The sequence below is a fragment of the Abramis brama genome (assembly GCF_963993115.1).
Source record: "Abramis brama genome assembly, chromosome: 5".
In the NCBI taxonomy this organism is placed as follows: Eukaryota; Metazoa; Chordata; class Actinopteri; order Cypriniformes; family Leuciscidae; genus Abramis; species Abramis brama.
Genome location: NC_139967.1, coordinates 27,600,964 through 27,624,889, shown reverse-complemented (window position 1 = coordinate 27,624,889; position 23,926 = coordinate 27,600,964). Strand labels below are relative to the sequence as shown.

General features: G+C 37.7%; 1 protein-coding gene across 2 annotated transcripts in view; it reads right to left on the bottom strand.

Moving 5' to 3' along the window:
- LOC311084032 (uncharacterized protein) overlaps positions 1–23,277 on the bottom strand; it is a 43,278-nt gene extending 20,001 nt beyond the window's left edge. The window contains exon 1 of one of the 2 annotated variants that reach the window (XM_084115860.1): positions 22,951–23,277. In XM_084115860.1, the coding sequence (XP_083971986.1) occupies positions 22,951–23,036 (86 nt within the window). In that variant the 5' untranslated portion in view covers positions 23,037–23,277. The remainder of the gene's footprint in view (positions 1–22,950) is intronic. The other variant, XM_084115859.1, reaches the window with a different exon arrangement.
- Between the last annotated feature and the right edge of the window lie 649 nt (positions 23,278–23,926).

The window sequence follows — 23,926 nt, the reverse complement described above, 5'->3', positions numbered from 1 at the left end:
CAAACTGGTCCAGTAAGAGCTGGGAACATTTAATCGTCTCCCATGCCTCTTTTACATCCATAATACACTTTGTCATTGTCATGGCCTTAAGTTCATTTCTGAAAACTCCTCCCTTGGATGCCTCATATGAGGAGATTATTTATTCACTTGTGGAGAGTTAAAAAATAATATTTATAATGTCAATAGTATGAATACATATTATAAATATATAATTTAAACATATCAATTGCTTATAATTTTTCTATTAATCCTATACACAAAATGTAACTTTTTTATACTAATTTAAATGTGTATTCAATGTGAAATTTGTTGAACGAACTTAAAGTATTCATATAAATACAACCCTTTTACACTCAATTAACTAAATATTCAACATAAACTTTAAAGTAAAACTGCAAGAAAAAGTCACTTTTCTCAAATAGATTGGAGAAGGGGAGTATCTTTAACAGAAGTTAAGCAAATATGCAAAAATGTGATTTTATGAACAGCAACATGCAGCAAACTGCATATTCACACTAAACTCATCATGGATCCAATGAGTTGCATGAAATTGCTTCAAAGTGAATCGTACACCATTTTCTTTTTCCCAGTGTAGTTAATTTAAACACCTCTTATTTAGAATCCCCTTACTCTGTCCCCTGGAATTTACACTGAATGAGGATAATCTACACGAGCCTGTTGTCATCATGTCCCTATTGTCCTCAAAGCTTCTGATCTCTGGAAGCCTCCCAGATTGTGACCTCTGGTCTTTTGACTCAGAGCTCAGACACAAGCTACAACAACAGCCTGTTTCCCCTCATTAAGGTCTGTGTTCAACCAAACCAACCTACCAGTCAGTCTGTAATTAGCATGTTGTGACATCATTGTTCCGGATCCTTCCACCAGCATGGGAATATAAAAGGCTGAGAGGGTGATCGTAATGGGGGATCAGAGGCGTGCTTGTAACAGCCGTCTGTTAGGGTAACATGAGACAAGTATACCATGAAGGAGAGCTTGCCAACGCAGATGCTAATAAAAGGTTTTCCTCCTAAATCTTCTGCTATGTCCTGGCAGTTGACAGACATTTTCGTTAAAAATGAGGGGAGATTTTTAGGCTAATGAAGCCTTTTGTGCAATGAATCCAGCTAGAATCAATCCCAATTATGCAAGAAAAAGTAGTTCAATCATAATGACAGCTGGTACTGTGATCAAACAACACCACAAAATGATGCTTTGGTGCATTACAATTTAACAAATGTGTAGCACACCTCCGGCGCACACAAAAGTCCTTTGTGTATCTGGTCACTTTCAACGCATGTTGTCCTGTGGCTAATTGGTTCATCTAAGGGTCAAATCACATCCTGCTGCAATCAATGTGTTTTAAACATGCACCTCAGATAAAAATGTATAGAACTGTTCTATGCAGTAAAGACCACACACATTCTCATTGACATAGTAAAGGAGCACAAACAGTCAGCACTTCACTCATTGTCTTTCAGGCATGGATTGCATCTCCATGGTGTCTATGACGTACTCAATTGAGCTAAAATACACATGCAGCTACAGTTGTTTTGCATGAACTGAAAGGACAGCTTTTGTTCTCATCAGTTACTCTCAGTCTTTCACTTTTCACATGAATCGTCTCAAAAATTCCACGTACTTGCATGATACAGTAATCATTTGTTAACAATGGGAAGAATTCACTAAACTAAGCCTCTTTTTAGGCAGTATTTCAGGGCAAAAGTCTGCGTCTTATTCACTAACCATTAACAATCCAGTTATCATAAGTCATCATGAAATGGATCGTCTTTTCTTCCCTACAAATACAATCTTAAAATAAAGGTTCTTTATTGGCATGAATGGTTCCATGAAACCTTTCCATTGCACAAAAGGTTCTATATAATGGTAAAGAGTTCTTCAGATTATTTAAATAGTTTTAATTTCACATTAAAAAAAAAAAACGCTCACAGAAAAGTTCCCCAAAATTGTTCTTCTAAAATCCAACAGGACTAGACTGAGTTGGTCTGGACTTTATTTAAAAGAGCTTGTCTGTAAAATGCTAAAAACAAAGCTTAGGAATCTAGGGGGAACAACATGCAACTGAGAGCAAGAACTGACTGAAAGAATAATGCGTAAATAATAGTGTGGCATGACTGTATATTAAAAAACTAACTCAAATTTATGCTTAAAATGCTTAAAAAAACACTTCACCACGTCCCTTAATACATTTCTTGAAATCAAATCTAACGCTGCACTAGACATTTCCTGCCGTCTGTAGTTAGTGGAGAGAGGTGTTGTCTGGAAGTCGTCTGGACCGTCCTCACCTCACACATACACACTTCCTGTGTCAAGAGTCTGATGAGAAAAACACAAGCAGCCCTGTTCTGCAGTCCAGCCAGCTATGAGCTCAAGAACAGAGAATGAGGAATGGAGAGAGAAAGAGAAATACAGGTCATAAACAAATGAGGGTGAAAGGAAAGAGAGAGTAGAAACATGGAAAGGCCATTTTAAGACAGACTTATTCATGTAGGTGCGTACTGTAGGTGTACCAATAAAAAAAGATACTTTGCAATGGCACATCTGTAGAGGAAATGATAGAAAGAAAGTATTGTTTCATAAATGTAAATGTTCACTCTCATTCAAAGTCGTGGGGTCAGTAAGATTTTTTAAAAGAAATTGATACTTTAATTTAGCATTAAACTGGCCAAGTAACATTTATAATATTACAAAATATTTTTATTTCAAATAAATGCTGTTCTTTTGAACTTTGTAATCGTCAAATAATCGTTAAACTTTTTGTAATAGTATTTTACATTTTAAAATACATTCAAACAGAATGTATTATTATAATAATATTGCACCAATATTTCACAATATTACTGTTTTTACTGTATGTTTGACCAAATAAATGCAGCCTTGATGAGACTTCTTTAAAAAATGTATCAGGTTACGCATGCAACCATGGTTCCCTGAGAAGGGGAACAAGACACTGCATCCTAAAACACTATGGGGAACCAGCACCAGCGTGACTGGTGTCTGATTATGTTGTCAGGATAATTCCGGTTTGCGTGGCTACGCAGACGTGACAAAAAATGTCTTTATTATAAATTTAAGGCCAGACAAGTAGTTTATTGAGGGTTGATTTGTAAAGAAGGACTACACACCTGCGCACATATATATTCAAACGTGCTTACCTTTGGACTGAACACGTAATGCGCATGTGCGCAACGTCTGCGTTTTTGCGGGTTTGCGTTTTTGAGGTTTGCACAGAGATAACGGACAATCGTTTGCACCATCGAACCCATTTCAGGGAGTGCGTTCTCGAGACACCTGGCACTGTTTTGTTTGGATGGGTGGCCGGAGCACGTTAAGGGTTTTCCTGTTAGAACGGTGTTGTGTTAGCGGCCCCTAAGTTAATAACTAATGATCTTCGCAACGGAAGTGAATCAATCAATCAAAACTAACTTTAGCTGGACAATAACTTTATCCTAGAGCTGTTGTAAAGCCTAAACAATCTGTTACGGTAATTTCCTATTATCACTGTAAAGCTGCTTTGAAAAAATCCATATTGTTAAAAGCGCTATATAAATGAAGGTGACTTGACTTGACTTGAAGCACGTGTTTCAAAAGCGACAATGTCATTGGCCAACAACAGTCTGTGCAACTGTGAGAATAAAGGGCAACCCTCTACAATGCAAGTAAATCCCTCGAACATGACTAAATCTTCACTCTGGGCAACTAAATAATGACTATCATTACCCATTGGCTAATAAATTCTTAGATTTTACTCGCCAGTGTGTGTGTTAGAGGCTAAGTATAAGTTTAGCATAGTATATTTTCACTCGCTGAACACTCTGACTGAGCGCTTGAGAGTTTCGCTCTCCGTTATGCGATCTGTACTATTTCAATTCAGCTCAATAGATGCGCAACGTACCTGTATTTGACGTACCGTAAACTCGCACGACGCGCCGTCGCTTTGCTGAGGGCGCTGTGTTTCTCACACACATGCAAAGAGGGAGAGAGAGCGAGAGACCATGCAGAATTAACGCGCTACATGTAAACAACATTCTTTGTTGTATTTTCCTGTCAAAATAATGGAGTTCATTTGGAATTATTCAGCTTTTAAGAACAAGCTGAAGTTATGCAGGTTTCTCCGAGTGGGCAGAACTAATGCGCAAATGACAATCTCATTCTCATCCCTGTTTTGATTTCAGCAAATCAGTTTGAGCTAATGCTGACAACGTGATTAACATTCATGAACACTGCAGCTCATCAATCCTTAGTGTGTTGTATATTTTATCTATTACTATTATCTTTTTTTTTACAGAAACACTGAATGACCAACAATATCTTAAGCACCACCACCAGTCCTAAGTTCATTTAAAATGACAAATATGCATTCATGCATGGTTACCAAGTTTTAGTTCTAATTACTAAAGTTGTATCATTAAATAGTGCTTGATTATCATAATATAATGCTTGATTGACTGATTTAAGAGTGTACGTTCAGATATTTAATAAGATGTGCCATTTTACAAAGATAAACTGATTTGGGTTAATTATATATATAAATATATATACCTGGGAGATCTGGTTCAACCCCTAGACAACCCAGGGGGGAATTTCTTTCACTAGATTAACAAAATGCTCAAACCCTGTCTGACTTGAAGTCAGCATCTTGTGAGGCCAGCACTTCGCAGGGCGTGGAGGACCCGAACAGAAGGTATGCCAGTAACATGGAGTATACCACTCCACGTTAGCCCCATGCAGTCTGGGGATCACCCCAAACTCTCTTCTGGGAGCAGAGGACCTGCTTACAGAACCACAAAGGCTGAGGCCAAGGCTTCAACCAAGCTATCGATCTCTGGAGTATATGAGTGAACTGCCTGCTTAGGGGACCCCGAGTGGGGGAGTCAGTTTCTACTTCACTGCTTACACAAGGGAGTCACCTGCTTAAGAAACCATGATAGGGGGAGGCAGCTAGGCTGAATATCAGAATATGCTGAAGTCTGCATTCTAGGGGAGCTGCCTATTAAAGAACCCGCAACAGGGAAGGCAGTTTCACCTAGATAAATTAAGGAGCTTCCTGCTTAGGGGGACCCCAATTATAGGGGAGGCAGCTACAATTTCATTACAACAAGGGAGCCACCTGCTTATAGGAACCCATATCAGGGGGAGGCAGCTACGACCTTGAAACTTTAGCATACCTCAGCCACCTACTAAAGAGACACAACTAAAGGGAAGGTGGCTAAACCTAGGTAGATGAAGGAGCCTTCCTGTTTAGGAGGGACCCCCCCAAGACTGGGGGAGGAAACTACTACTTTATATCATAAAGGAGCTGCCTGCTTAAAGGGACCCACACAGAGGTGGATGCAGCTCACCATACCTCAGAGATCACGAGAGCTCGAAAGCTAGGACAAGGACCTTACTTAAAGCCCATAATGGGGAAGGTGCTACTCATTCTACCAGTCAAAGGGGGCTTCCTAAAAGCTTACCCAATATCTGGAGGAAGCCCACAGCTTGGAAACACAAAGAGGCTTCCTACTTACTGAACCCAACACTAGAGGGAGGAAACTACCACCTTTTTGATATTAGGGAGCTACTACAAGAGATGTTAGGGAGCTGTCTACTTAAGGGAACCGCTATCAGAGTGAGACAGCTTCAACCTATCACGCCTGCTTAGAGACCCAACCTCTGGGGTGGAAGCCACAGAGGTTGGGTACTCGATATCTCTGATACCGAGGCACACACTTCCTGAAACGCTTGGCTGGGTGTTACTTCATAGAAATCACCTTAACACGTATGCAAACAAACGGATCCTGAAGACAAAAGAAATTGATGACGTGCACTACAGCTGCCCTTTTATACTCACTGGTAGTGGCGTCTCGGACTGTCGTCGGCCAATTACATTGTCGCATTTCAAACATGTGCTTCAGACACCAGTCATGCTGGAGGTGTTCCCCATAGTGTCCTAGGACACAGTGCAGTTTCCACTTGAAAGGGAAACCCAAACTGCTGAACGGTAGTGTATCTGGTAGTATACCAGATATGTCAGATTTTCCTGTTAAGCCTGGTTCACACGGCAGGATAATTAGGCCGATTTTTAGCCCCGACAATCTTAAGGATGCTCCGATTATCATAAAATAAACTGATCAGATATTCCTGCCGTGTGTGGTGTGTTAAGACTGCTCTCGTCTGCTCGGAAGGACGTCGGGACCGCTCCGATCTCAAATCGGGGATATCCAACATGTTGGATTTTTTTGGCCTGATTTCTCCTCGTGTGTGGTGTCCCCCGGGGACAAACGAGCACGCAGCCTGTGGACTGTGGCGTGTAGCCAATCAGAAAGCGAGGTGACGAGGCGGCGAGGAAGCACCGGGAAACAAAATCAAAACAGCCGGCGGTATGGCGCACCAGAAAGTCTCCACTTCTTTGACCATCGCCTTCTCTTTTGATAACGTTTTTTTTTCGTTTAAAAACAAACTACAAACTATCGCCACTGCATCCTCTTCGCCCACCATGATTGTTTACTCTGAAGTCACGTTTGATCTCGAGGGATTTTGCAAGATTTCCTGGGAATGCTCGGGAGTCAAATCAGTTCGTGTGTGATGTGTTGATTTTGCCGTGTGGCTGCGCACCACACACTGTACGACCAAAACTGTTAGACCCGTGATTTTTTAATCGCCGTGTGTGGGGTCTCTCAGGTTTGGAAAATCGGCCGACAATTTTAAAATTGTCCCGTGTGAACCAGGCTTTAGTTTTCGATCTCATTAAGTGGTCAACAACTCAATTCATGTGCTCTGATCCTCATAAAGAGTGATAAGAGATGGCCGTTAAAGATATTACTCTTTATTGATTACTCATTCTCCCATGAGTCTACATGCACAGACATGACCACTGGTATTTATATAGTTCCCGCAAAGACAGGATTGGATTGTGACATCTCACTAGAACCTGAACAACCACATTCATCACTTCATTTTCACCACAGTCATTTCATCACTACATCATTTGACATCCAAGACTTTCCAAGAGCACAGAAATATGAACTGAATAATACAGGTATGGCACATTTGTATCAGTGTTAATTTTGACAGCAAAATTTGATTTAGTTTTAGTCATTGTCTTTGACTATAATGCCATTTAGTTTCAGTCATATTTTAGTCATCTGAATTGTTTTAGTTTTAGTCTAGTTTCGGTCGATTAAAATCGAATGGGTTTAGTTAAATTGTAATGCATTACTTTAGAATCTCTCTAAAATTTCCAAACCCATTACATACTCCTGGAGAAAATATTAACCTGTTAATATGAATGATTTTAAAGTTTGAACATGCAATACAGACACAGATTTAACTGCTGTGACATAAAAAACAATACATAAAAAAACATTAAAAAAATATATATTAAAATTAAATAAAACCACTTCTCCTAAAGTAGAACACAGTCTTCTTTTCAATATGCATTCTTTATAACAACTTGCATACATCATTCTTTATTCTTTCAAGCACATATATTTATTTGTATAAATTAAATATAATGAATCCTTATTAAAGCTTACCAACTCATGTCCCGCTGGGTAGAGCAAGTTACAATTCAAATGTGCACATCTACCACAAATGCAGGACATCAGTTCTGATTGGATCTCTTCTCAAATCATCCCTACCTAACATTTTCGTATAGTTTTTATTCTTTGACGAAAATGTCAATAGATTTTCGTCATAGTTTCTGTCATTCAAAATTTTTATTTAGTCATCGTCTCGCTTTCATTTGTGAAAACATTTCTTTGACGAAAATTATTCTTCAACAAAATTAACACTGCTTTGCATCATTTCACCAAATATCCAAGTGAAAAGAAAAATGTTGTCTTTAACATCCTGACTACATCTGTTTTCTGAAACAGATGTTGATAAACACTCAAACCAAATCTACTTGGATGTCCACCTTGCCTAAGATGGCCACATTCCATCTGTAGTGCGTAAAGCTGGAAAACATCTGTGCAGAGGAGCATTCAGCAAATTCGATGGCTCAAGAGAAAAGAGGGACCGAGGGAGTTTTACCTACCTGGTTGTGAAACCAACTGGCAGGGAGGAAACAGTTTTCTCCTAAAAACAGTATGAAAAGTGTCAAGTATCATCTGTGACATATTTTACAGTTCCAGAAAACCCCTTAGACCCCTTAGGCTGAACTTACTAAACGACTAATAGTTCCTTGCCAGTTCAGCTTGTCTACAAATCTGGCTTTTTGGCTGTACTCTATGGCTCAATAATATTCCAAGGCCAAAACAATCATAAATTCAAAGCAGACACGTAAAACCAACAGGTCCAAACGTCACTACACTGAAATCACAGGTAGAAATGGCAGCTGGTATTATTTACATATGTAAAAAATAAAAACGTTCAATGCTCATTATCAGCAGATAGGACCATGTTTTTACTCAGTTCAGGTGTCCTGTAAACTGGCTATTGAAATCAAAGCAGACAAAGCAGCCCTGTTCATAACAGAAATATGGAGGAAAAGGGTTTGCCCAAGCTTGCAGATAGTTGGCCTGAGGCGTTCAGTGTGCAACAACATGATGTGCATTTGCTTGAGTGCTGAACCACAGATTACAGTTTAATATATCCGAATTTGATGAAAATTGATATTTTGTACCAAATACGGCATGAAAAAAGTCGCTACAAAGTAGGAGGAATGGGAACAGAGCAAAAGCACTGCTTCTAAAAAATGGCTCAGGATCATTACGGTCATTGAAGGATCAGACAGAGGCCTGGCAGACCTATACCATTCTGGATGGTGGGCTTTCTAAAAAACTTTGCAGAAAGTACTAAACAACTTGAGCACATTGCCATCTGGCACAGCAACCTTGTCATACTGAATACAGTGTGCCAAGTGCTATTTATTTGAGTGTATTTTGGTCTGGAACAGGCAAATAGCTCAGTACACTAAAATGAGTTCAATAGCCAAGAGACTGAAATGTAGACTAAAACTCAAGGACATGAGTCAAATGAAGATGTATATTAATAATAATAGTAACTATTGAATTAAATGTACTGCTTGTATATAGTCTAAGCTTTATAAGGCATCTTAGTGAGAATGTAATTAATGCTGCTTTTTGTTGTTCAGAGGATGAGTCCCCTGGTTGCCAATTTTGCGCTAATAGCAACTGTTTGAAGAGTAGAAGAGGAATGAATGCGTCTGGGTTTCCTGAGAGAGAGCAACTGGCAGAATACAAAAGGATGGAGTAGAAGAGTTGACAATAAAGAGCGAAGGAGAGAGGAGGGAGGATGGGAAAATGAAAAGAAGTATGGGGTACTGAATTTAATAGGATGGGGGATGGGAAAAGAAAACAGACTGAAGTGGTTGGCATGCAAATGTGATATATGGTTGCAAAATTAAATGTTGTGCAAGCATGAGAAAAAGGGAGAAAGACTTGTATCTTGTACATCAGGGATGTGAAGTAATAGTGCAGAATCAGATGCCAGTTACATGTCACAATGAAAGGTAAATGAAAGAAATGAAAGAAACTCTGGAATTAGAACTGGGAGTTTCTGTTCTGCCAAACAGCTAAACAAATATGACATACTGAAATAAATGATTTGCAGTTACAAGCACACCCACCCAAAAAAAAAAATTACTTGAGCAGTGGGCATGAGATGTATATGTATAAAAAAAAAAAACTTTGGTTCTGATGTTAAAACTTAGACATGCTCACAGTGATTGCCATTAAAACACTGGTGAATGTGTTTAAATGCAGAGAGAAAACCAAGGCACTGGCAACAATCTGTGTTCATTGGATGTAATTAATGATCTTTGCCAGAAATAGTAGACTGTTTAAGGCATTTACATGACTTTACATGTTTTCTGATTAATTTTTCAATGTAAACGCACTTATTGTTTGGCTTTACACTTATATGTGTACATGAAACGTGGCATTATGAAGCATTTCAACAACCTGTGAAGTGGAAACCAACAATATACCTTAGGTCCTAAGATTTTACACACTAGCTGATGCAGTCAGGCTTTTAGCCATGGAAATCTGATTGTTTTGCAACTAAGTAAAAAGACCGTGATTAACAAGTAAAACTGTTCAGCGAAAACTTGATTATGTACAATATACACAGTTGTGAGTCAACAGGTGTGTCCAGGTCTGTGATTCCAACTAGCATGATAAAGCCTGAACAAACAGAAACAGGAACAATACATCTAGTGTTTCAGCCTTGATTAAAGCTTAATTTACTCAAGTAACTATACTGTGTAATATGAACCCTACTATGTAACACCAATCGACAAACAGGAACTGTAGCAGCCAGTAACCTTATCGGTTAGCTGCGATATAAATAGCTATACACTGAAATCAAGCTGTGCAATCCTGACTCATACATCAAGTCTGTTTAAGTGAGGCAGGAACGTTTCATTCTATTCTTCTCTTAAATGGGTTCTATTATTTCTACACAACCTTCATCTGTGCAGGAAGTCCTTTGAGATGATGGATCTTTTCATCAATGCATCATGGCCTAAAAGGTTACTATGACTCTTATCAGAATCACAGGAACTGACTTCCTATTTTTCCATCAACAATGCTGCTATTACCCTTTAAAGGAAATCTACTGCTGACCCTCAAAGTCTGAAACTCTGTAACCTTTCCAAGCTGTTGTTATGTATTATAGAGCAGCTTTAAGCTCAATTCATTGGTCATAATTTGATGGCCACAATCATTTAGGTAATGATCGCTGAAGCGGAGCTGGGAAAACTACTATAATTATATATAATGTTTCATTATTTCAAATGCTTCTCTCAGACAATTACACTGAACCATTTCAATCCTCCCATTTTGTCTTTCTCCTTCTCAGTAAGGGATGAGGACTATGGGCTCAAGCGAAACATCAGGGACATCATCACAAACATTTGCATTCATGCATTTGGCAGACTAATCTAAAGCAACCAAAGCAAAAGTACAATTTATCACTTCATGCACTCCCTGGGATTTGAACTCATGCTAAAGCCATTATCAGCTGCTTGAGCTACAGGAATACAACAGAAATATCAGGATTAATTGTCATATACTACATGCCCATTATTTACTTCTGTAAGCTATTGTTACTCTTTGAGGGTTTGTTCACTGTTTCAAATAAACTAAATTTCACAGTATTTGAGTTGTATTCCAAGAGGGTAGACTTGAGAACATATTTTCTGCAAGATGTCTGCACTGTTTTGAAAATTTAAAGCCAAAGTAAACTCATTACAACTATGTAGCTTTCTTCAAAACTTTTCTGACAAGTCTGCAACCTTCGGTTCTGAAGTCACTAACCGGACATGGTGAGTTTAGCCACTGGCCTCCACAACAAACTACTCCTCTGGGACAATTCTGGCATTTCCTGCATCTGTCCCACACAGCTACTGGAACACAGACCCTCGCTCATATTAAAAAGTCTGGTATCCCTCAAGCAAATAACAACAACGGATAAACATTCTTCATTTTGTTTTGTTTTTTTCCTCACTCTAACTCCCTATAGATTCTTGTAAGCGAGGTGTCACAGACCACAGAACACAGACCCTCGCTCATATACACAAAGTCTGGTATCCCTCAAACAAATAACAGCAACTTGAGGAGGTAATTGGCACATGAGCGATAACAGTGAGATAACATACTGTACATATTTTCAGTGCAACATATATGATTCTTAACAATTCACAAACTTACCACAAATTTTGATCTTATCTAAGATCTTCCTTTTTTGTAGAACTGCATATAATTCTGTAGAAGTTCATCAATTAATCTCAACCTCCTCATGTACTATTCTCTGAGTTGTCTTGTACCTTTCCCACCATTTACCACCTTTTTCCCACCATGTACCATTTCCCACCAATTTTCCTGATTCATTAGTTACTCACTCACATGTCATGATAGAACTACACCCAAATCCAAAAAGAGAGAAAGAAAGAAAGCCACAAATACTACATGTTTTATTTTATTATCAATGAAAACTGTGAAGTATGAATTTGAACCGCATGATATTTTCAGGCCAATTCTTTTGACGTCATAATGTATCAGGACCATAATGCCTTCTTCCCCAATAGATGTAGTAAAGTTTCATTGCAGCCAGTTAACAGTTCAATTGACACCTACACATTAACAGCCTAAACAATGGAATATAAGACCTGAGTTGTTTGACTTACTGTATGCAACAGCTGTTGGAACCATTTAAAAACATTCCACATTTGAAATTATAATAGCACTTGATACACAGTCTGATGATTCAAGCTAACAGACACCTGCCAACCACAAAGGCTGGAATCAAAACACCAGCTTTATTGGAATTGTACCTACTGAACCTGCAATGGAGAGGTGCCAGTTCTAGGGTACCCAGTCACCTGTATCCTACCTCTAAAACAACCACTGACAATGTTGTACTGCTTGTAGATTAAGCCCTATCTTTTGTATTTCATCTTAGTATAATCTCCAATAATACACTTAAACTGGCAAAACTTCATGCTCTTTCAGGTTATGTGAGGTGACGGATGACATAACATCAGCTTACGCTGGATCTATGGCTGTGTTTGAGCTGTTCTCATTTCTTTGTGGGAGTCTTTAGGTATGCAGGCTGTTTGTTGATTTATTCTGCCCTGCAAGTTTCCAATCTGAGGTGATTAAAGGCCTCTGGCAGAGCCAATCTTGTGTTGTGTAAACCCAAAACACCACAAACTTTCCTATTTTCACCTCATATTACGCCACCCGCACAAGAGGAATGTTTATCCTCTACCAATCTCAAGATAAAATGAAGGTCTTAGTTTTGTCAGTGCAAATAACATTAAAAATAATATAATAAACAGAGCAATTCCAAGAGGGTCCTCACACCATCGGTGCTCGGGCCCTAATGAAGAAATATAATTTATTAGAGTAGACTAAAGCTACATTAAAAAGGCTCAAATGTGTCCCAAATGGTATTCGGTATTCACTGCAATGGACTCCTTTTCTCCATTTGTTTTGTGCTAGTTAAAGCCAGAACTTCAAAGCAATGGAGAGGAAACCTGCAAACAGCGTGAGGTCCACTTACGATACGTTGAGCATAGATATAACAGGCTCAGTTGTTAAAAGCACACACTAGTTTGAGCTGCAAACAACATGACCTTCTTAGGTAAAACGCTACTGTGAGTCATTAAGGGGCGTGATAAAGACCTCCCTGTAAACACACACCTCAATCTGCACCATGTCATTCACCACCTTGGAGGAGTGTGTCTAATTTGGGACACAAACTAAAGGCATCATTATTGAAGAATGTAAATGTTTACACAATAGAACATCAGTGCTTAAATCTTTGGCAAGAATACACTACTGTTCAAAGGTACTATTCTATTCATTAAAGAATATTAATCAGCACAACTGCTTTCAACATTTATAATGAGAAATGATTATTGAGCACTAGATCAGCATATTAGAATGATTTCTGAAGGATCATGTGACACTGAAGACTGTAGAAATCAACTTTGCATCACAGGAATAAAGTACATTTTAAAATATATTTAAATAGAAATCTTTTTTTAAATGTAATATTTCACAATATTACTGTTTTACTGTATTTTACATTTCAAATAAATGCAGTCTTGCTGAGCATAGGTGACTTCTTTCAAAAATAATATAAAATAAATCTTACTGACCCCAAACTTTGAACAGCAGTGTTTGTCTATTTTCAAAAAAGGTTTTTTTTCACTTCCTGTATTGGTGGATAAAGATAGGAATGAAATTTGAGAACATCATAAATGCTCAGAACCTTGTCTCTATGGTCAGAGCAAATGCATTTAACATGTAGGAAAAGAAATGGAAAAATCTTTCAACTAGACAAGATTGGCCAAAAAATTACATGAAAGCACAATGAAAAGAGGCATATGCGCCATGCTCATTTGCCAAAACTTTTGGCAAGCACAAAACTTGAAAGTTGAGCATGGAAAGGCTTGCACATGATTCTATTATTGATCTTCAAGGTTCAAGAAATAACCAAAAAAATCTCAACTGGAAGTCATTTCAACGTCTTCAAAAGAAAGCAGATTTTTGGAGACTTCTGAGAGTACCCAGATATCCAACTGCAACAAATGTTAATTTTCCTGGACAAGTTAATAGCTCACAGCTTCGCCAGCAACCACGAGCCATCTGTGTGGGACTAAAACCCAACATACAACAAACAGCATTGTTTGAGGCTTTTGACCCAGCCTTGCAGCTTAGAGGAAAACCATTACCATTTTCCCATTGAGTTCAACAGTGGAGGAGCCAGAGAGAGAAGCCACCTACACAAGGGCCAGGCATTTCCCAAGAAACAACACAGATTGTCAACATGATTTGAGGTTTAGTTAATGATCCACGAGGTGACTGAAATGAGTGTAAAACCATCTACTCATGCTTCTCAATCTGAAATCCATATTTATTCCATATAAGCAGTACTGAAGTTCAAGGTGGTACCTTCCAAGTTTATAGTAGAATGACTAGATCCTAAGTCACAGTTTGAGCTGACTCAGTTGCCAATGCTGACAGAGACATGAAGTGTCTGAACATTGCTGTTTGCCATGAGAGTGAAGAACAGAAAGTAATATGGCATATGCTTCAAGACATCCTTGTAAATAAACATCCCTTCAGGCTGTTTTCAAAGACACTCATTCAGCATCTCTGCATTAGGAGTGTAATGTAAACAATAATTGGTACATTCGAGGTGGTAGTTTAGGGATTAGGAAACATTTACAAAACATTTCACACTACTGCAACACTGATAATTGACATGAGGAACATCAGCCAAAGTCGTGGCCTAATTGTTAGAGAGTCAGACAGGTAACCAGAAAGTTGCGGGTTCAATTCTCAATACTGGCAGGAAAAGACTGAGGTGCCCTTGAGCAAGTCACCTAACCCCCAATCGCTCCCTGGGCGCCACAGCTGTCCACTGCTCCGGGTGTGTGTGTCCACGGTTTGCAGTGTGTGTGAGTGTTCACTTCTCACTACTCCTAAAGTGTGTGCACTAACTTGAATGGGTTAAATGCAGAGGACAAATTCCAAGTATGGGTTACCATATTTGGCCTTCACATGTCATTTTCATTTCATTTTTCATTTCAGCAACCTGGAGCTTCCAAGATCAACTTACATCCTCAGCATACTTGGGAAAACCCCATGGGTCTTTTAAAGCAAAGTTTAAAGTAAATCAATGAAGCACTTACTTGGGACAAAGTCAACACTAAAACACTTAATTTACTGCTCAATAGCGTAATTACTAATTTGCCACCATAAAACATTTATGGTGTTTGGGTTACCACAGGAAACTAAATAACCCCACTAAGATAATGCTATAAAAGTATTTAAACATAAGGAAGATCAATGTGACTTTTTTTATCTAAGGATGGTTGAGGTGACATGCTTTTTTTTTTGTTCACTTTTTGGACACCCTTGTGATAAAATGGACTTTGCTCAAAAATGAACAGACAAATGTTGTTAGCCTACATTAGACCTTTTTTGCCAGTGGATAAAACTATACAAGCAACATAACATCTGATTTCAATTATGTCAGATTGGCGTAGTTGCATGAAACACAACAATATTGTGAAATTAAAACAAATGGTGATGCAGATCAAGTCCCATCAAAGTATGCAGATGATATTTAAAACTACACAGGAAACTACTCTTTTCTACTCTTTTAATAACTAAGCTGTCAAACATAATTGTTACTTTATTAATTCATCAATTCACTTTGAGTTTGTACATACAGTATAAGGCATTACTGCAGAGAAACGTCTCTCAACCCATCCAACAGCGACGCTTATTCTCAAAATGTTATCTTTGTCTTTCACAGTACTATAAACATTTAAAGTGCACAGAGAACAGGAACGTACTGGGAAAGTAGAGTAACTTTACAAATAATTACAAAGAAATAGCAAGTAACACAATGAATAAAACGACATTTATAAGTAGAAAGACTGAAATAGTATTTTTGGTTGTTCTTCTTTTCTTCAAAAAATCTTTTTTATGGTCCTGCAGACAACTAATTTGATGTGAATTTCAAAAAGGTTTTTGACATGGAAAATCCCAATTGTTGTGTGCATAGTTGTCACTTATTATTACACTACTTTATCAAAACTATCAGCAGAGGTCAATTAAGGTTACCATGCTCCATTATTAGTACTGAATAATGTTCTTGTTGTGATATCTCACCATGCTCAGCAGATGTTTCATTGGTGGTAACATAAGAACACTGCACCTTGAGGCTCTTAAATCATGCATAAACCTGTGCTCCAACAGCATGGAGATGGAAGCACCTGAACTCTGTGCTCCTTCTTTATTTGCAGGTGAGTTCCTTTAAAAACAACACAGATTAACTTTATCACCATCGAAAGACGTGTGTGCATCGTTAAAACCATGCAACGTATTTTAACACGCTAACAGTTGCATTTTTGGTCTCTGAAAATGTTAAAGGACACTGACTGAATCCCTCTTTGTCTGAAGGCGGGGGGTGAAACCACCTTCAACATTCAAATGTCACAACTGTGGCTTTTCCTCATAACCTCCTACAACATTCATTAGAAAGAATTCTGCCACGCCTTCAGAGTTTCCAATCAAATTCAGTCCAGTCACATCCCTCAGGAGTTGTCTCTGCCTGCATAAGGCTTAAGATGATAAATTCACATTGAGCTCAATAAATCCCTGTCAATATAAGAACAATATGTTATGGCTTACAACCAAAAAAATTAGTTATGAAATGTGTGCTTCTTAAAAAGCAGATAATCGCATTGTCGTTTATCTTATATCATTTCTTGTACTGCAGGGCACTCTACAAATTATGAGAACAACAATAAAAAACATTTTCAAAGAATCAGTTCTTCTTACTGCATTAGTTTTCAATACACTGACCGAACATGACTCATGTAAGATCTTGGGAATCTCTACACACCCATCCACAGCAAACACTACAGCTGCTACATGCTACAAGGAAAGAAAGGACCGTTTGTGTCCCGTTGTGTGAGCGGCATGTGAAAAGACTGTCAGGTATAACTCTGATCATAAGACCGATAAGAACGAAGAATCAGTCATGGTTAGTACCTCTATATAGGAGATTTGCAATTTTCCAAGTGGAACCTTCCACCAGACCAGTTAGTTTGGCTGCATTTTATCACTAGAAAAGATTTCTCCCATAAGCAGCTTATGCAATATTTTGTCCTCATTTCCTTCTGCAGAACACAAAAGAAGATATTTTGTAGAACTATTTTGACTCATACAATTAAATTCAATGGGGTCCAAAAGAACACTGGACCCAATTTTTTTTCCTGTTATGAAAATATTCTTCTTGAAACAGGAAGTCAGGATATACTCTACAGTTCAAAAGTCTGAAATCAGTAAGATTATAAATGTTTTTGAAAAAAAGTATTTTATGCTCACCAATTTTACTTGATTAACATTTACTTAATTTAAAAATACAGTAAAAACTGTACAATTGTAAAAAATATCATTACAACTTCAAATAACTGTTTTTAATATGTCAAAATGTAATTTATTCCTGCGATGGTAAAGCTGAATTTTTCAGCATCATTACTCCAGTCTTCAGTATCACACGATCCTTCAGAAATCATTCTAATATGCTGATTTGGTGCTTAAGAAACATTTATTATTATCAATGTTGACGGATGTGTTTTTGTGGAAGCTGTGATACATTTTCAGAATTCTTTGATGAATAGAAAGTTCAAAATAACAGCATTTATTTGTAATAGAAATCTTTTGTAGAATTATAGTTGTCTTTACTGTCACTTTTGACCAATGTACTTAGAAAGTATATGAACTAACAATCCCTAAACTCCAATTTTGATTTAATTGGAAATTACATTTTTGATTTCAAAAAATGTTTTGTAAATATGTAAATAAGCAAAACCCTATATAAAGTGAAAACTGCCGATGACAGAAGCTATTCCTTATTCTAGTGAGCTCAAAGTGCATCTGAACAGCTCAATAAGCCAATGATGCCAATTGTTCAGAGGAGCACAAAAGTACAGAGATAAGAGATAACTGTGGTGGAGAAGTGTACCTTTCCATTTTGCTAAGAAATTCACAGGGCTTGATTCTCTGCTAATGTTTAGCATTTTCTTATGGGCCTTTTTTTCTTACTTGAGTTACTTGACATGTCAAAGTGACGTGTGAAATACAAAGTCGACAAACCGTCTCCATCACGGCTGCGGCTGTCAGCAGACAGAACCAGGCAGTACATGAATGGGCCTGATAGGCTTGTAAAGCCTGAAGCGTCAGTGACTGTTTCTGAGCATGTTTCCACGGTGATTAAGCATGTGGAAAAACAGAATGGGTGCTGCCTGGATCATTTAGGCAGCCACTGCCAGGGCATTTGCAGGAATTAGCCTGAGCCTGCTGAAATATAGGAGAGACAATGACACTGCTGAAATAACAAACGTTGCCAAGATCTGACACAGAGGAAAGACAGTGCAGGGCTTTTGAACTGTCAGATAAGGAGCTGATAAAGTTTGATCAAATGTATATCCAAGGAAGCTGTTATTATATTTGAAATACCTGTAATTACTGTCACCTTTGCAATGTGTTAGTGCATTAGATTAGAAGCCAAAAAATGATGACATCATAGTCGAGTGAGCGGCAGATGGGAACAGGCTATTAACTTGTTCTCTAAATGAATGAGCGCATATGTATTCAGTTTCAAAAAAGGGTGTCTCTAATCATGTGGGTGTCCACTTAAGTGCAAACCACCCTGCAAACTACTACTCTCCGCAGAGGCCTGAAGCTGAGGCAGAATATAACTTCATGACATCATGGTAGAAAGTCACAAATAAAAGGGGCTGGTTTGGTTCTTACTAGCCTGGTAATACCAAACTCTGCTACTTCGCTTTGCTTCATAGACAGAGTCTGGCATGGCATAATTGAAAAGCGTTTTCTTTCTCGCGGGGGGGGGGGGGGCGCTTGTCTGAAGTTTAAAATCATTGGTTACCCGTAAGCCAATCACATAACGTTTGGTTATGGCGTGTGTTATGCGCATGCTCAGCCGCATCTAACTTCCACTGTAAACACATGTATGATGTGAAAACAAAACCAAAGAGCGAAATACCGGAGTGAACATGGCTGTGAACGACTTTTGCAGATTATGTGAAGTAAATCTACGCATCCACGGTACAATCAGCGTCTACGTCACGGCTCTCAGCCCGCCCTCTGTTCGTTGATTGGCCCGGCTGTTTTCAGGCCGGAGGAAAACGGAAAGCTATTACGCTGTCTCAGACTGAGTACAGAAGCGAAATGAAATTGAGCGGAAGTACGAAGTTGAGCTAGGTTCTTACATCATTCAACCCAAAATGCACACACGCACATGCATGCACATAATGAGGAACCAGAAAAAAACCTTTTGAATCATTTTATAGGCCAATAAATGGCTAAATTTTCTAGAATACCACAGCTAGCTGAATTTTATTTTATTTTTATTTTTTTAGGGGTCCAAAAACGAACTGCTGGGAACCCTATTGTTTTCATTAGGATTAATATTTTACATTTTCTGCCTTAAAACTAAATATACAGAATAACCCGTAAATAGTAGAAACATGACATTTAGAACACTAAAGGAAAAACTACAGAGCAAAAAAATATACCACCATTTACTTCTGCCAAGGAAACTTTTCCACCATATTGGATTTCTACGGAAGAAAGAGGGCCAAGCAATGATAGATAATAAAACCATCTCGATATTAAAGTCATTATAATGCAAGATTAAACTTGTAGTTTTTCGAGAAAAAAACTTGAAATACAATATTGAGATTCAACTCATTAAATTTCGAGAATAAAGTCATTATAAATATAAATTGAGAAAAAAACTCTAAATGAAATGTCAAGGATAAACTCATACTTTGAGAATAAACTCGTTTCGAGTTTTGAGAATAAACACGCATTTGATCAGTCAGTGTCATGTTCATTGCATATACTGATAGAGGACATGACAGAGTTGGATCACTTCAAGCTATATTTTAGTCTTTCTTTCAATAACAAAGAAACATCTTATTGCTAAATATAACTGAATAATAATTAGCATACAAACTTTAAAGAGTATTTTAAAAAGAAAAAAGAAAACATTCCAATTTGCGAGATGTACATGAACATGAAGCAACCAGTGGACAAATGCAAGGCTATCGCTGGCTTCTGCTATGCTGTGGTTTCCCGCATTATTAATCTTGTTGATCCTCAAGGTGTGGTATATCGAGGAACGAGACACCTGAGAAGCAGTGGCGGAACTAGACTTTTATATATGGGGTGGCCAAGGCTACTTTAGGGGGTCCAAAGACTGTGAAAGAATATCACGTGTAATACTTATTTGTTTTTGTTGTTTTGACCCATGTAACATAGTATTCTAATTAATAAGCAACCAAAATTGTAGATACCAGTGAAATACCACAGCAAAAACTACAAGCCTAAGTAATATAAATTCAAAACATTATTAAATACAAGTGAACAGTCAGTAATAAAATAAGAACAGTGCTAAGAATTAAGTGCTTGAAGTTTTTCAGGTGAGTGTGAGTGGCGCTTTGAGACACGGTAGGATTTTGTGATGAGACATAAATGGTGATGGTCCAGTGAAACACTCATTAAAAACAGATTTGCATACGAAGATGGCAATATGAATTGCTCAGTAATACAGTGGAGCTAACCAGGTCTGTAAAGGGTTCGTTCTTGGACCATTTAGAAACTTTTGATAAAGTATACAGCACTATTGCAGCGCACGTGATATACAAAGTCATCAATAATCAACAAGGTATACATGCATCAAGTCAACATTCTCTCACTCCACCCTGAGAAAGGGTGTTGATATGTCAAGATTTACCGACATTAATCTCAAAAGCTTCTCGAAATTCTCAAAACATAATGTTTATTCTCAGTAATTTATTTAGCATTTTTTCGAAATTTTTGTTTTTCTTTCTCAAAGTATAATGAGTTTATTCTCGACATATTAATTTCAATTATTTTCTTGAAATACTTTATTCTCAAAATTTGATGAGTTTATTCTCAATTATTCTATTTTCGACTTTTTTTTTCTTGAAATGTATTGTGTATTTCGAAAAACTACGAGTTTAATCTTGCATTATAATGACTTGAATCTTGAGATGGTTTTATTTTCTAATATTGCTTGGCCCTAATCCTCTTCCATAGATTTTTGAACAACAACAAAAAAAGTACTTTTGCAAACTTTTTGGCTGTACCAGATTTTGCATATGTGTATTCTTGAGTGTCAATATAATCATCAAAATATGTTAAACTTTGAATTCTAGGCTACATCATGAAAAATGTAGGGCACAGCCCATTATACTAAACCAGCCATAATAGAGTGCTTCAAGGATGACGTATTCTTCGTAGGCCGAAACCCAGAAATGAGTTAGCATTTTAGCACTTCCGTTTCCATTGCCTTTAAGTCAATAGGATTTTTGAACGGGTTTTTGGTTAAATGCCTGAAATAAGGTTTGTGGTGAACACGTCCTCAAAGATATTTTCATGCTGTACGACGTAAAATACATCAGAACCCTGTGATTTTTTAAAGCTTTTACTTATCTTGGAAAAGGCGGTTGCTAACAAGTGGCTAAATGGGACTACAGAGGTTGACAGAAACATTAAATGTTATCAGCCGAAAAGGTAAACTCATCTTCTCACTAGTCCGCTTTCACAACCTCACTGTGTTTAAAATCACACCCTTGCAAACAATTATAACTTTCAGGGAAAATGTTTTAAATATAGACTGAAAGCGTTGTCGGATCCTTAGTGATGGTGAAATTTAAGTCATGCGACTGTATTGTAGTTAATTTACACTTAACTTTTTACTTCTGCCGATTTTATTTAGGCTTAAAAATTCATAAAAGTTGTGTTCATTTGTGAAGATTATCATGATAAAAAAAATAAAAAAAACTTGTATCCTATTGGGTTTGTGTTGAGGGTAATGCTAACATCTGGGTTGGCCTACAAAAATACATCATTACTGCAGCACTATTCCTGAACCAAATAAGTATCCTCAATGAACTTCAGTAAACGTATGTAGAAACTTGGTTGTGCTGGGCTAGTTAGTGGTTCTATACAAATGACAAACTATGACTCTGATATGGTTGATGTGAATTTGAAATTGTATGCTTTGACCAACATCCAATGAGCATTTCAATACTATTTCAAAAGCATAAAGAGGGTGACAGAGGGTGGCGCTATAACAGTGAAAAACATGAAAATGCGTGCAGCTTCATTACATCATACAACTGATGTAAATTGTGCATTCATTGGTCTTAACATGTAGGTCAAATACAAATGTTAAAATTGTATAAGGTCATAGTTTAAACGGTTATTTTTTTCTACCTTACTAATTTGTGCATGAAGCTATATAGCGTGCAGAGGCCTATCGCAACTGAGCTGATTTGCATACAGGTAAAGAGAAATGGCAATGAGAAGTTTCATAGCACTTCCAGAGGAACAAAGCCACCGTGTTTGCGCTTCACTTTCCATTCCAATTTGTGTAAAAACACATTCAGTGACCTAAATTTTCAGCAATGGGATAGGCTTGAGGGAAGTGGCCTAGTAGATTTTGCTTGTCACAAAAAGTACTCTGTAAACAAGTAGGCTACTTCCATTCTTTTTTCTTTTTCTTTTTTCAGTGCTGAACATATTTCAACTTACTTTGCACAGTGCAAAACATAGGCTAAGTGCATTCAAACGAAGGCTACACATTATTCTAAACGTAGGCTAAACATAACGAATTCTGAAAACATTAAAAAGCAACTGCGCAATATTAATTCCAAAGCATCAGTGCACGTCTTCGGTTGTGTCTCAAAACCAAACGAGCTGCCTAGCTAGACAACATTCAGATGTTGCTTATGATATATATAAAAAAAAAGCTTCAGGCGCTTTTGACGCCCCAAAATGCAGTCTAGACATGCAGCTCGCTTAGATTTGAGCCACAACTAGTAAGTAATGTTTATTGTATTACCAGTTGGTGGATGCTCGCGGGTTGAGGATGTCTTCTTTAGCGGTCAGCAGAGACAGGCTGTACGTGTCCAAGTTAATCGCTCTCATCCTAATGCTCGAGTGTTTCTATGTACTCTACAAGACCAGTGCACTTCAACTCTCGCTCTATGTCCCTAGTAAACAAGCGCAGTTCCCTTCTCCAAAGTTGCATTCAGTGACTTGAGTTTTGCAGGCGATGTGTAACTTCTGTAAGTGAAGAGCTATTTGAGGTGGAGGCGAACACTGCTGATGTGCTGCTTCTGCATCAGTCCTGCTGGAAAACTTCATGAAGAGGAATCTCTCCAAAAGCTCCACCTCCTGCTCCGAGAGGGGAAAAAACACCAATGCTGTTGCACAATTTCACTTTATCTTGGTTGTTGGTAACATGAATTAGGTCTAGGCCTGCACACCGTGGTATGCAGGGTCACATTAAATTAATTTGGAGATAACATCATTTAATCCAGTTTTAATGTTCTTGACTGTTTAAACACGAGGACGCATATCAAAATGGGTTTATGGACATTCTTGTTGAGTTAGATCATGAGATGTCCAGATGCCTTTGCAAGTTTTATGCTATAGCCTACCTTGGATTTTATCATATTTTTTCAGAGGTTTTTGAACTTTTTGAGGCCAGTGACTTCAAATATGATGATAATTTTCCTTTTTCATATACAGACATTATACTGTTAGAAAGTATAATGTTATAGACATGTTGTTTGCATGATGTTAAAGACTATTAAGTCATTGGTATTTATATCCAAAACAATTAAATATTAACCTATCTGAAAACGATTCATTTTTAAAACACATTTACTGTAGGCTATTTGACAATATTACTGTTTCTGCTTTTTTATTTTATTGACGACCATAATAACAGTGAGAAATAAAACAAATCTGACTGCAAAGTGAAGCGTAGGTGTACACTGACAGTAGCCTACATTGTCAGCTTAATTAATATC